The sequence below is a fragment of the Notamacropus eugenii genome, chromosome 5 (assembly GCF_028372415.1).
Source record: "Notamacropus eugenii isolate mMacEug1 chromosome 5, mMacEug1.pri_v2, whole genome shotgun sequence".
Lineage (NCBI taxonomy): Eukaryota > Metazoa > Chordata > Mammalia > Diprotodontia > Macropodidae > Notamacropus > Notamacropus eugenii.
Window position 1 is genome coordinate 296,472,655 of NC_092876.1, and position 12,189 is coordinate 296,484,843.

The 12,189-nt window shown below is 35.9% G+C and overlaps 1 protein-coding gene across 2 annotated transcripts in view; it reads right to left on the minus strand.

Annotated features, from left to right (window-relative positions):
* The window catches only part of THSD7B (thrombospondin type 1 domain containing 7B), a 1,192,820-nt gene that overhangs the window by 715,413 nt on the left and 465,218 nt on the right, over positions 1 to 12,189 (minus strand). For both annotated transcript variants that reach the window (XM_072613204.1, XM_072613205.1), the window contains one exon: positions 408 to 563. In XM_072613204.1, coding sequence (XP_072469305.1) covers positions 408 to 563 — 156 coding nt within the window. The remainder of the gene's footprint in view (positions 1 to 407; positions 564 to 12,189) is intronic.

Sequence of the window (12,189 nt, forward strand, 5' to 3'; positions counted from 1 at the left end):
AATGAAAGAAGGAGAGCTTTTGCAGTCACTGACCTCAGGGTGATCACTGATGTGTAAAGGGTTTGGAAAGTGACTTAGTACCTGTAAAGTATGTTCTGCTTGGATCAGAGCCTGTTTGAATTATTTTAGTACACCAACCCTGCCTTCTTATAAATATCGCAAATACATCATATCAAACTTCTTCAGACTTGCATCACCAGTAAACCACATAGATCAAAAGTCTATGATATTTAAAAAGTCAAATTCTACCCTGTTGAAATGCACACAAGCCCTTAGCCAAGTCATGAACTTCATGCCAGTTGTTTATGTTATCCATATTTAAAAAATCATTTTCTTTAGAATGTAACCAATAAGTAAATATGTACAGATCTAAGTAAATGCATAAGTAAGCAAACCCAAAAGATTACCTTTTTTCCCCTGAGGATCCTGACAGTTTTCATGAACACAAAGACCCCAAGCTGACCAGGAAGAGACCATGCAATCTGTAGAGCAAGGAACATTGCAGAGTCGAGAGGTCGGAGGAGCAAGCGCTGGGCATAATTTCTTGTCCACAGGCCTAGACACTGAAGGGAAAACAAATGTTAATGGCCCAAGTCCCATTCCTTGAGATTCTTAACTGATTCACATCCTTCATTCCTGAACATTCATCTTTCTCTCTCGGTTAGCTCCAGAGGCAAAGAAGAGAATGATATTTAGAACTTGCACCACCTCAAATGCTCAGACAGAGGAGTTAGAATTAGAAAGAAATATTTTGTGTGTTTGTTGGGTTTTTTTTCCTGTAAGCAATGTTTATTTTCTTCATCTTACTGATAAGAAAGCTGCTGTCCAAAGAACTACAAGGTCACACAAGGAATAGGCAGGACAACTTGAACTTGAATCCAAACTTTCTTATTCCAAAAAAGCCAGTGATTTGCTTAATCAGTGTACTAGGCAAATGATGAAATCAGTCCTAGCTATTGAATACTTTTTTCCACTGTGGTTGCTTCCCAACCCCACAATTAATATTTCCAAGAAAATCTAAGAAAGGATCTAGAAATATGTTAGAAACAAACCCTCTAGAGCTATGATTTTTTTCAGTCCTGCAAAATTTCAAGATGAGGTTATCCTGACTGTATAAATGACTGGATGGGGATAAAAAAATCAAAATCTAGCTCCGAAGGCAGTTGCTTAACATAACCAATCTACTGCAGTGATTCCCCTAGAGGGTGGGGCTCATGGAGGCATTGAAGAAAAATGGCCTGCTGAACAAGAAGAAAATCCAGGATCTGTGAGAGCAGAACCGGCCTGGGGAAATCAGTTTCATCTAAAAGGGGGAAGAAGGCAAAGTACACAACAGTACAGTGGAGGATTCAGACGCTTCCTAGGGAACAAACAAGTGGTCAGCCTGAACCCTTTCTTTTCTGCACTTCTCAACCACAGGCTGTGCCAAGGAACCAATTTGACAAATAAGAGTTTTCAGAAGTCATTTTCTACTTTTGAGGCCCGGAGCTACAATTAAGTAACAGCAGCCACGAAAATGACGCTGCATGAAAGCAAAGTATTGTACAATAAAGTGAGGAACTATTCTATTTTTTAAAAAATTAATAACCCCATTCCCTTGATATTTTTAGTCAGTTATACAGTCAGTCTACAATAATATATTAAATGTATACTATATTTCCAGACATTGTGTTAGGGACATTATAATACAAATGCATTAAAATATTAAGGGAAAACTTAAACTCTCTGCCATCACAGCTATTATTAATCTTACACTTGTATGACTTAGCACCAGGGGTGGGGAACCTGCGACCTCAAGGCCACGTTTGGCCTTCTAGGCCCTTGGGTGCGGCCTTTTGACTGAGTCCAAGTTTTACAGAACAAATCCTTTTATTAAGGGGATTTGTTCTGTGAAGTTTGGATTCAGTCAAAAGGCTGAACTGGAGTCCCATATGGCCTTGAGGTCACAGGTTCCCCATCCTGGCATTAGTCCAGTTGCTGAGCAATAATAGTAATAGGTCTTTATCACTAAATTTGAGGCCCCCTTCTGTTTTGGAGCTTGAAGACAAATGGCCCTGTTGTTTGTCTATCAATAGCCTATACTGTGTCTGCCCCTGTACAGAGTTCTGTGCTAGGGACAAGTGAAAGAAGAAAAGCAGGAGATGAACCCTGCCCTCATGGAGTTCCTCATAAGGAAATAGATAGGGCAAACACAACAGAAAATGTAAATCTACAATTGGCAGAAACATATGGCCAAGGAGAACTGTGTGGAGATAAACATATATGTGAGTGGGTGTGTATTTATGTTTATATATATATTCTTATGACAAATTCAGACTTGAATGTAGATTAGGTATGGGAAGGACAAGGACTTCATTTTTTAAAATTTTTATTCTGGCTCAAAAGAGTAAAAAGTATATTGAATCTTTTTCTTCATTTGTTTTATGGCCAACTAGTAGTACGACTTTTCTTCTGTTATGAGGCTCGGTCTCACTCATCTGTAAAATGAGATTAGACTAGATCAGAGGTTCTTTACCTTTTTTGTGTCATGTGCCCCTTTGGCTGTCTAGTGAAACCTAAGGATAACCTTCTTTGGATAATATTTTTAAATGTGTAAAATAAAATACATAGGATGACAAAGGAAATTAATTATATTGAAATACAGTTATCAAAACTTTAAAAATGTAAGTTCACTAATCTAAGGTTAAGAACTCCTGGGCAAAAATATCTCTGAGGAGGCTCCTTATATTTTTAATTACCTTTATTCTATAACCCTATGTTACTTTACTTTGTAACTCTGTCCCCAAGCCAAATAGGCATAGCACAGAACACGGCCATGCACACAGAAAGCATACAATCAATGTTTATGGTATTAAATTGGTATCTCTTGGACCCGAGAGACATCTTGGCTTATAACTCTATTGTACTTTTCCCAGCACAGCCAAAAACACAGGATTAGATACAGAGCAGACACTTAAGAAATACTTGGCTGACTGACAGACAGACGACCTGACTGGAACAGTGTTTTGAAAGAAGGAAGGGATAGCATTTGATACAGAGGTGACAGGACAGGAGATTCTCAACAAAATGACTCCTGGGAGAGAAGAGTGAAGCTCTGACATGGCATTCATTCCTGCGTATTTGATGCTTTTGACAGTCACTGGATCTTAATACACCTCACTAAATTCTACAAGTCAAAAAGCAGCAATTCCTGAGGTGCTGTGTTTAAAAATGTTTCATTCTGGTATTGAATGAGTGTGCTTAGTTCAGCTCTCTCCCTGTCACAGACACCCATGGGCCAAATTCTCTTCAGTCACATAAATCGTTGCTTAGTCCTAAGGCACTTCATAGTTTTAGGCCAATAAGACTGTAATAGTGAAGACAGGAAACCACTGTCTTTTTTTTCTCATGAACCCTCCCTGACACATCTGCTGCAACCAGCTTGGACCACCATATATAACAGAAGTCAGTCACTGTAGATGGACTAACCAGAAAACTATTTCATTCATTGTAGTTATTAGACATAATAGGGAGGCATTGATAACTTTAAAGAATTAATCCAACTTATGGTGCCACTTTAGCATTTATAAGCAGTTAAACTATGTTCCTTATGATTCCCTCACGAATTGAAGGCATCCAAGGGTCTCCCTATCTGCCTAAACCACCTAGGAAAATCATATTACCATCTTGGTATTTGACATGCCTCATTTGAAATAGGAAAAGTAAACTGATCTAACCAGGAAGCTTGAAGACTGATAATAATGACTGAGGAATTACTTTGAAAAATAAATGACTCCATGCATTGAATATCAATCAGCAGAGGTGAGATGGGAAAGAGAATTTGTGTAGGTGGCAGGTTTGAGGTAAAAAGCTGTTCATGGGAATGTACCTTGTTTGTTTTTAATAAGAAAAGAGTTGTAGATGAGAATATAATCTCAATCAAAAATGAATCAGTGAAAATGAAAAATTCCAGTGTTCATTAGCATGTTTACCATTCCTAAAGAAAAAAAGATACCTTTGCATTTTCTTCTTTATAACAAAATTAAACTTGCAATAGTCACAAGCATAGTGCTTGGCACATAATAGGCACTTAATAAACATATATTGAATCAAAATGGATTTCATTATTAATTTCAAACAAATTCAGATGAGTAGTAATTACTTGGAGATGAAGAGTCAGATATGATCATTAGGATCATAGGATTTAAAGTTGGGGTTGGGGAGGCTTCCTTAAGCTCATCTCCTGATTGTAGAGATGAGAAAGTCCATAATTTTGTTTCTGGAAGTCATCTAAATTATCTAAAAGTACACAAGTTTATATTAGAATACAAAAAAATAAAAAGATATTGTATCTTACCAAAGAAATGTCTCACCTTAGAAATCCATAATAATAGCAACTAAAATTTACGTAGTATTTTAAGCTTTGAAAAGCACTTTACAGATGCATGTATCTATATGTCTGTCATCTCATTTGAACCTCACAACAACCCTGTGATGTACTAAGGTGTTATTATTGTCATTTTACAGATGAGGAAACTGGGGCTATGAGAGGCTAAATGACTTGTCCACGGTGAGATATTAAGTAGCAAAGTTACATTAGATTATAAATTCCCTGTGTCTCTATTTCAGAGTCAATGCTGCTCTTCTGCAGCTATGTAAAGGCTTATCTTCCCCCCACCTCTTTCTATGTAATGTAAGCTCCACGAGGGTAGAAATCATTGCCTTTGCGATCTCTATATCTTCCGTAGTCTGGTTCAGTGTTCTATGTGGAAACAACTCATTAATACATGTGCTTGTTGAATACTGAATGAATTGAAAAAAGGAACTGACAATGTGTTGATACATTAAAATCAAATCCATTTTTTAAAATGTAGAGATTACTTCGGGTCCATTTTTCCAAGGCACAATAGCACTCATCTGTCTTTGCTACAATTAAGCGCTGTTTGAGGGGTAATCAAGGAATCAGTGCTTTCATTTGTGAGAGATTGATTCCATTTTGTCTTTTCTGATATTTATTCGAATGCATTCATATAAGTTACCAAGTATCACTATAAAGCATTCCTTAAACAACTAGACAAAGAAATATCTGTTCTGCTTGCTTCCTGGTTCTGCAGCAGAGAATTAGTATAGCAGATTGGAAAGAGTGTGAAAGTCACAACATCTGGCTTTTAGTCCCAGCTCTGCCAATGAGTCATTGACTAGCTTCATTACCTTTGGCAAATCCCTTCCATCCTCTGGGGCTCAGTTTCTTTAAAAAATGAAGATGTTGGACAACCTCTAGGTTTCCTTCCAATTCTTACTAGTTAAGTTTTACTAGTTCAGTTTTCAGGTGATTTTACATAAGATCTGTGATGCTGAAAATATCAGTAAGGAGAAGTTATATGCATTCAATCTTCCAATTCAAGTGAACTCATCATAAATGCCAAAAGGGATTTTAACTCAAGGAGTCATAAGTACCACCACCACCTCCTCCAGAGGCACTCCAAAAGACAATGGTACTATTAAATGGCAGTAGCTGTAATTTAATTCAAAACTAATGAGATAGGCTACTTATGTAAAAATGCTTCTTTCCAAATGATTTTTGAAAAACAATATTGTCTCTGACATATTCATTTAGGGAGTACAGTGACTTGGCAGAAGTCCAATACACCTTACTGATAAAATAAATAAGCCTTTGCTACAGATCGAAGCACTCAGATGGTAGAAGGGTAAGATAAAAAATATTACAATTTGAACCATAAAGCTATTTTCCTTCAAGAGGCTTCATGTGTTACTTCATCTGCCTTACACCACTGGGATTTGCAAAATAATTTATCATTCTTTTAACTTGCTGGCTAGGATGAAAGCAAATCTGTCTGCTAGCACTTATGGGCAACTTAAGGAATTAAATCATATCACATCCTATTATACCTAATAAAGCTTAATTTTAGCCATATTGTGCCTCTCTTGGCAAAATATTGTGTATCACAATTTGGCAGCAAGATGCGTGTATATGTAAAGCAAATTTAATACCTAAAAATAATTTCTCCAGTTAAAAATAATTACGTGAAATTTGGCTACATGTCAACATGTCTTCCAAATTTCATTCATTTTATACAGCCTATTATGAAATGTCCAGAAACTAATGAGTTTTTTAATATTACGGAGTGACAACAACATTAGATATGAGTTTTATTCAGAATAAAGATGAAAGAAAAACAAATGAATTATAAAAGCTATTTTTAAAAGCTCAGAATCAGCATATGACAGTTAGTTACATAGTTAGAGGAAACACACAAGGAGACTGAAATTCTTGTACAATACTACACTACTGATCACCAAATTTTCCCATCTGAAATATAAAAAAAACCCAACAAATAATTAGTGTCTGTTATAGTACATGGAAGATGGTGTGTGAAGTGCTAGTGATTTATATGAGGAAAAAAACCCTGCCCTCATTGAGCTTACTATCAAATGGGGGTCAAGAGATGAATGTGTGTATGTGTAATACAAGGTAGAACAGGATAGGGGCCAAGAAGGAATGCGACATACTTTAAGAAATGAGAGCCAGCTCAAGTTAGGTGTTTCTCTTTTGGGGGGGAGGGGAGAGGAAGGGATCATCGAATACTTCTTGGAGAACATAATTCATGAGCTGCAAAGAACAAAAAGGATTTCAACAATAATAATAATATCATTCCTATAGCACTTTGAAGTCTGTAAAGGGCTTTTACAAATATTGTAACATTCTCACAACAAGCCTGGAGGTAGGTGCTATTATTATTTTCATTTCACAGAGGTTAAAACTGAGGCAAACAGAGGTTAAGTGCCTTGCCCACCACTACATAGCTAGCAAGTGTCTGAGACTTCATCTGGCCTCAAGTCTTCCTAACTCTAGACCCAGCACTCAACAGACGAACACATCAAGGTAATTTGTTCCAGACACAGGGTCAGCATGTAGGGCTTGAGAGAAGTGGGGGCATGTAAAACAAGACAAAGAAAGAACTAGTCATTCAATTTTGCTGGAATTGTAGAGGGCATGAAGGAGAATAGAATGACATAACATTGTAAGGATAGACTGAAACCAGAATAAGGAAAGCCTTCAATGTCAAATGAAACAGCTGGTGTTTGTCCTCATAGATTATACAGACTTCGTTTCTTTCCTTTGGCCTTTTTTATCCCCTGGAGTAAAAATATTATACTTGTTATTATCATATACTTATTATACTTGTTACTCCAAATGACCTTATTCTTTATAGTGTCAAAAGGAGTCATTGTCATTTAAAGAAGAAAGGGGCAAAGGTGATGAGTAAAGGGATGAAGAAAAGGTAAAAGAAAAAAAAAACAGAGGAAAGCAGAAAAAAGAAGTTATTTGTCTACCACAGAATTAAGACTCTACTCTAGTCCTGCTGGAATAGATCACTGTAGTATAGAGAAGATCCTACACTCTCTAATCCTACATTGGCAGAGTGAATACAAGTTGTTGTTTTTTGTTTCTATCAAGCAGGGAAGACTTGTGAACCCAGCCTCAATATTCGGCTCTTCTCTGAACACTTAGTGATTAGCATACTGCCTGACAGAGAGGACTTGTTTGACAAATGCTTCTTAATCAACTCTTGTGTTTAGTGTCTGAGAGCCTTCCAAGTGACGTTCAGACAGGTTCATCATCAGAAAGCTGGATACCTGGCTGCGTAAAAGCACTTGGTAAGAGCAACTCTTGAAGACCCTTCTAAAGAGTTGTAGGGGTGGAGGGGAGGTAGGAGAGGAATTCTAGAATATGTGTGGTGAATATATTTTTGTATGAATCTTTTACAGTCATAAAATGGAACCACTAGCAGAGACACACAAGCAGTCCCCAAGTAATCAAGGGATTTGTTTTCAAAGTTCACTTCTAAGTCAGTTCTTTGGTTCTTGGAATTTGTTTTTGTTGTTCAGTTTAGCCTTTTTGGTTTTTTATGGCTAACTCTCTGTGACCCTCTTTGGGGTTTCTTGGCAAACAGAGATGAAGTGACTTGCCCAGAGTCAAACAGTCATTTCTGAGGTTGGGTTTGAACTCAGATCTTCCTAATTCCAGGGCCAGTGCTCTCTACTGTGCCAAGGTTCACTCACAAAATGTCTTTATTTGACCTAAGATGAAAGTGATATCTGAGTTAGGAACTGAAAAGGAAGTTGGACCAGATTCAGTTAAAAGGTACTAGAAGAACACCTGAGGAAATGTAAATATCATTTGGCTAAAAATTAGAGAACAAAAGCCCAGTGGGGAAAATAGTTAGCAATTTTATGAGGCAAAAGAGGGGATTTGGGAGTAGAGAGCAGAAAATGGGAGACTGTAAAAGCTGAAGATAACACTGATGAAATTAATTTGTAAATAGAGTAGTATACTTAATGACAATCAAGATTATTCAGATATCTTTTATTTTTATTTTCAATACTTAATGGCTTAGAAAATAGGAAAGATAAACTGTCAAAATGAAAAAAAAAACAAGAAAGTAAACAATATTACACTGTGAAAATTAAATATATATGACAATTTCATATCAGATGCTATTTTAGTGGGAGACTAGACAAAGAAAATCCAGTCCTTTGAATATAAATAATGTTCTCTAACTGCTACTAAGACATAGAGAATGTAGTGAGCCTGCTTCCAGAAATGCATGATATAAGAATCCTTTTCCTCTCCTCGTAAGAGCCTGCACAGGCATCTTTTATTCCCTGCTAGATTACTGTATGGTTACAAGAATCCTTTTAATTGGTTCCTGAGCCAGAACAGTGAACCCCCTCTTGTAAGATGGCAGAAGAGGGCACGCGAAGGGGGAGGGAGATAGAGGGTAATAGTAGTGGCAGCAAAATTCAAATGAGTGTGAATTCATTACCTTGTGGCAGTAAGGTTAAAAGAACAGCAGCCTGGAATTTAAGAGAACAGTTCTACATCTAGATAGGCCAATAATCGATTGACTATGACCTTGAGTGGGTCAGTTTGCTTTATTCAGCCTCAAGTTTCCTCACTTGCACAAAGAGACTGGAGATTGCCCAAGGTCTCTAGAAATTTAAATATTCTATGAATTATTGCACATTCTTAGAACTGTGAGACTGAATCTTTTAAAATTTGAATACAGCAGTTCTTGAATCCTGTGTTCTCTTTGAAGTCAGAATCTATATGTTCATATTTTCAATTCAATCAGCAGGAGATAATGCATTCATCTATAAGATATGACATTTTCTAGAATCTTTCTGAAGTAGTAGAGGGGACTGGAGATTTAAAATAGTTGCTACATTGTGGAATTTTAGAGAGGGATTCTTCCTTTCTTCACCCCATAAATTTCAAAGAACAGTTACACAATGAAAAGCAACACTGAGAAGTTGATGTTTTTTCATAGGCTATACTCAAGCAGGAGGAGCTGAGCTGAGTTGAATTGAAAAATCATATCACCATAATTTTAAGAAATCACAATGTAATTCTAAGAGTGAGTCTGCAAGGAATTTCAGTAGAAAGTTAGGAAAAGTGACTAGATCTCTGATAGGCAACTTCTGAATTCAGAAACTGTCTCTATTAATTCAGATCAGTATTTTCTCTACAAGTAAAAGTCTGCATATAGTTGCCTAAAGCTCAGAGATATTAAGCAACTTACCCAAAGTCAAATAACCAGTATGTATCAGAGGCAAAAATTGAAATCAGGTCTTTCTCATTCCATGGATGACTCTTATGGAAGGGGTCTGGAGTCAGAAAGATCTGAGTTCCAATCCTTCCTCATATACTTACTACACATGTGACCCTAGGCAAGTCACTTAACCCCTGTTTGCCTCAGTTTCTTCATCTGTAAAATGGAGATAATTGGAGTATGTGTCTCCCAAGGTTGTTGTGAGTATCAAAGGAGAGCATATTGGTCTTGGCACTTGGCACAGTGTCTGGCATAGAGTAGGTGCCATGTAAACGTTAGGTATTATTATCATTATTAATTACATAGTAGGAAAAAGTACATTAAAAGATTGAGGTTAGATCATTAATGACTATATATTGCTATAAATATCACCTACTCTAATATTTTATATCAATTATAAGCTCAGAAACAAATGTACTTTAGTACAGAGATTGTTGTTTCTTAAGAAGTTTAAATAGCCCATAATTACAAGGATGCATTAACTTACTAATTTTTTAAATGAAATGTAGATTTTTCCCAAAATCATAAAATGTCATCAGGAAATGATGTTATTTTTAGATAATCTATTTCCAGCTTTCTCCTTTATTAATCAAGGAATTACTTCCAATTTTCTCATTTCACACTCTGTAGAACACAAATAATTTGGCAAAAGTATCTGGGAGTAGAAAAATAGATTAATGTATGTAAGTACTCCAGTTTTCAAGATAAAATTCAATCTTTGGTCATATAGCTTCTTAATGGAAACTAGAAACACCCTATATAAGGGTATCGTAGAAAGAGAATTGGATTTAGAGTAAGTGCCAGGCATTTTCTCAGTAAGTCCTTCACAAATATCTCATTTGATCCTCAAAATTACTCTGAAAGGCAGGTATTGTGATTATCTTTATTTTATAGTTGAGGAAACTGAGGCAAACAAAGTGTAGTGTCTTTTTCAGACACACAGCAAGCTGACACCAGAAATTATGTCTTCCAGATTCCAGCCCTAGTGCTCTATCCGCTAGCTGCCTCAACTAAAAGGACCTAGCTTCAAACCTTCAGCATGCCACCTGTGTTATCATGACCACCTCTCAAGAATTGCATTTATTCATCTGTAAATAAGGGGTTGGAAAATTAGAAGTGATCGTGTTTCAGGAGTGTATGATAGACTACCTGGAAAGAGGGAGGAAATAGATGAGGAGTTCTGGAAATAGATTACAAAAGACAATTATAGTAGTGACTGAAGATGGTTCCCCAGATACCTGTTAGAATTTTCTTTACCAAAAGCAAAGAAGCTAATAAACTTTTGGCTTGACAGTGATAATTTTATTCATCCAAATGTTTAAAAAATGATAGTAACTGATATTCTGGAAGTCCAATAAGGAAGAACTAATTGCTATGATGGAAATTACAGGAACCTCAGAAGAAAGGCAGCACTACTTAGAATTCATGATAGAAGAGAGAAAAGTTGAGAATAATATCACATGACCCATACAATATGGGAGAGTAGAGTTCAGAGAAAATACAAGTAGGCTTCCATGGACTAAAATAAGAAATTCTTAAACAATGAAATTCTGATGACACTCTGGTTCAATGAGTTTTGACATTTTAGTCACTGTTATTATAATTCCAAATTGTTTTCTAGAATCATTGTACTAATTCACAATTCCACCAATAACATATCAGCATGCTTCTCTCTATCTTTTTCTCCACAATCCATCCTTTGTCATCATTGTCAACTTTCTGGGTAAAAGGTGAAACCTGGGTTCTTTTTATTTGCATTTCTCTTATTAGTGATTTGGCACTTTCTTTCATATTCTTAATAATTTGTCATTCTCCTTTTGAGAACTTTGTCATTTTTCCTTGGTGATACCTGATCTCAAATATGTGTTAATTTGGGGGGGGGGGGAGGAATGTGTATCACATATATATGATAAATCACTTACCATGTTATATGTGTGTGAAATAAAATACATAGTATGCATTTATATACCTACATACATATACATATGTTAGATATCTTTTAACTGATATATTTGAGATAATGAGTTTTTTTCTCAATTGACTATTTCTGTTCAATTTCATGGAATCAAAATCATCTTTTTTGTCTTTTGTAACTGCTCTCATCCCCTGCTTCTTAGAAATTCATTTCCTTTCCATAGATGAGAAAGGTAGATGATGTTTCTTGCGATTTTTTATAGTAAGCTCTATAATATTCAAGCCATGTATCCATTTTGAATTTATTGTGAAATATGGTAAAAGATGCTGTTCTAAGCTAAATTTAGGTTGGACTGCTTTCCAGTTTTCCCAGCTATTTTCATCAAATAGGGAGTTCTTTTCTAAGTACTTTATACTTGGACACCTGCTTATGGAACACTGCATTACTGAATTCCATTAGTTCTAATTCTCCTTTGTCTATCCTATTCCATTATTCTACGTTTCTATTTTTTAACCAGCATCAAATGATTTTGATGGTTATTGCTTTTTAATATAGTTTGAAATCTATAAATGCTATTCACCTTCATTGTTAATGTATTTCATTATTTCTCTTGAAATTCTAAATTTTGTTCTTTCCAATGAATTTTATTTTATTTTTTGC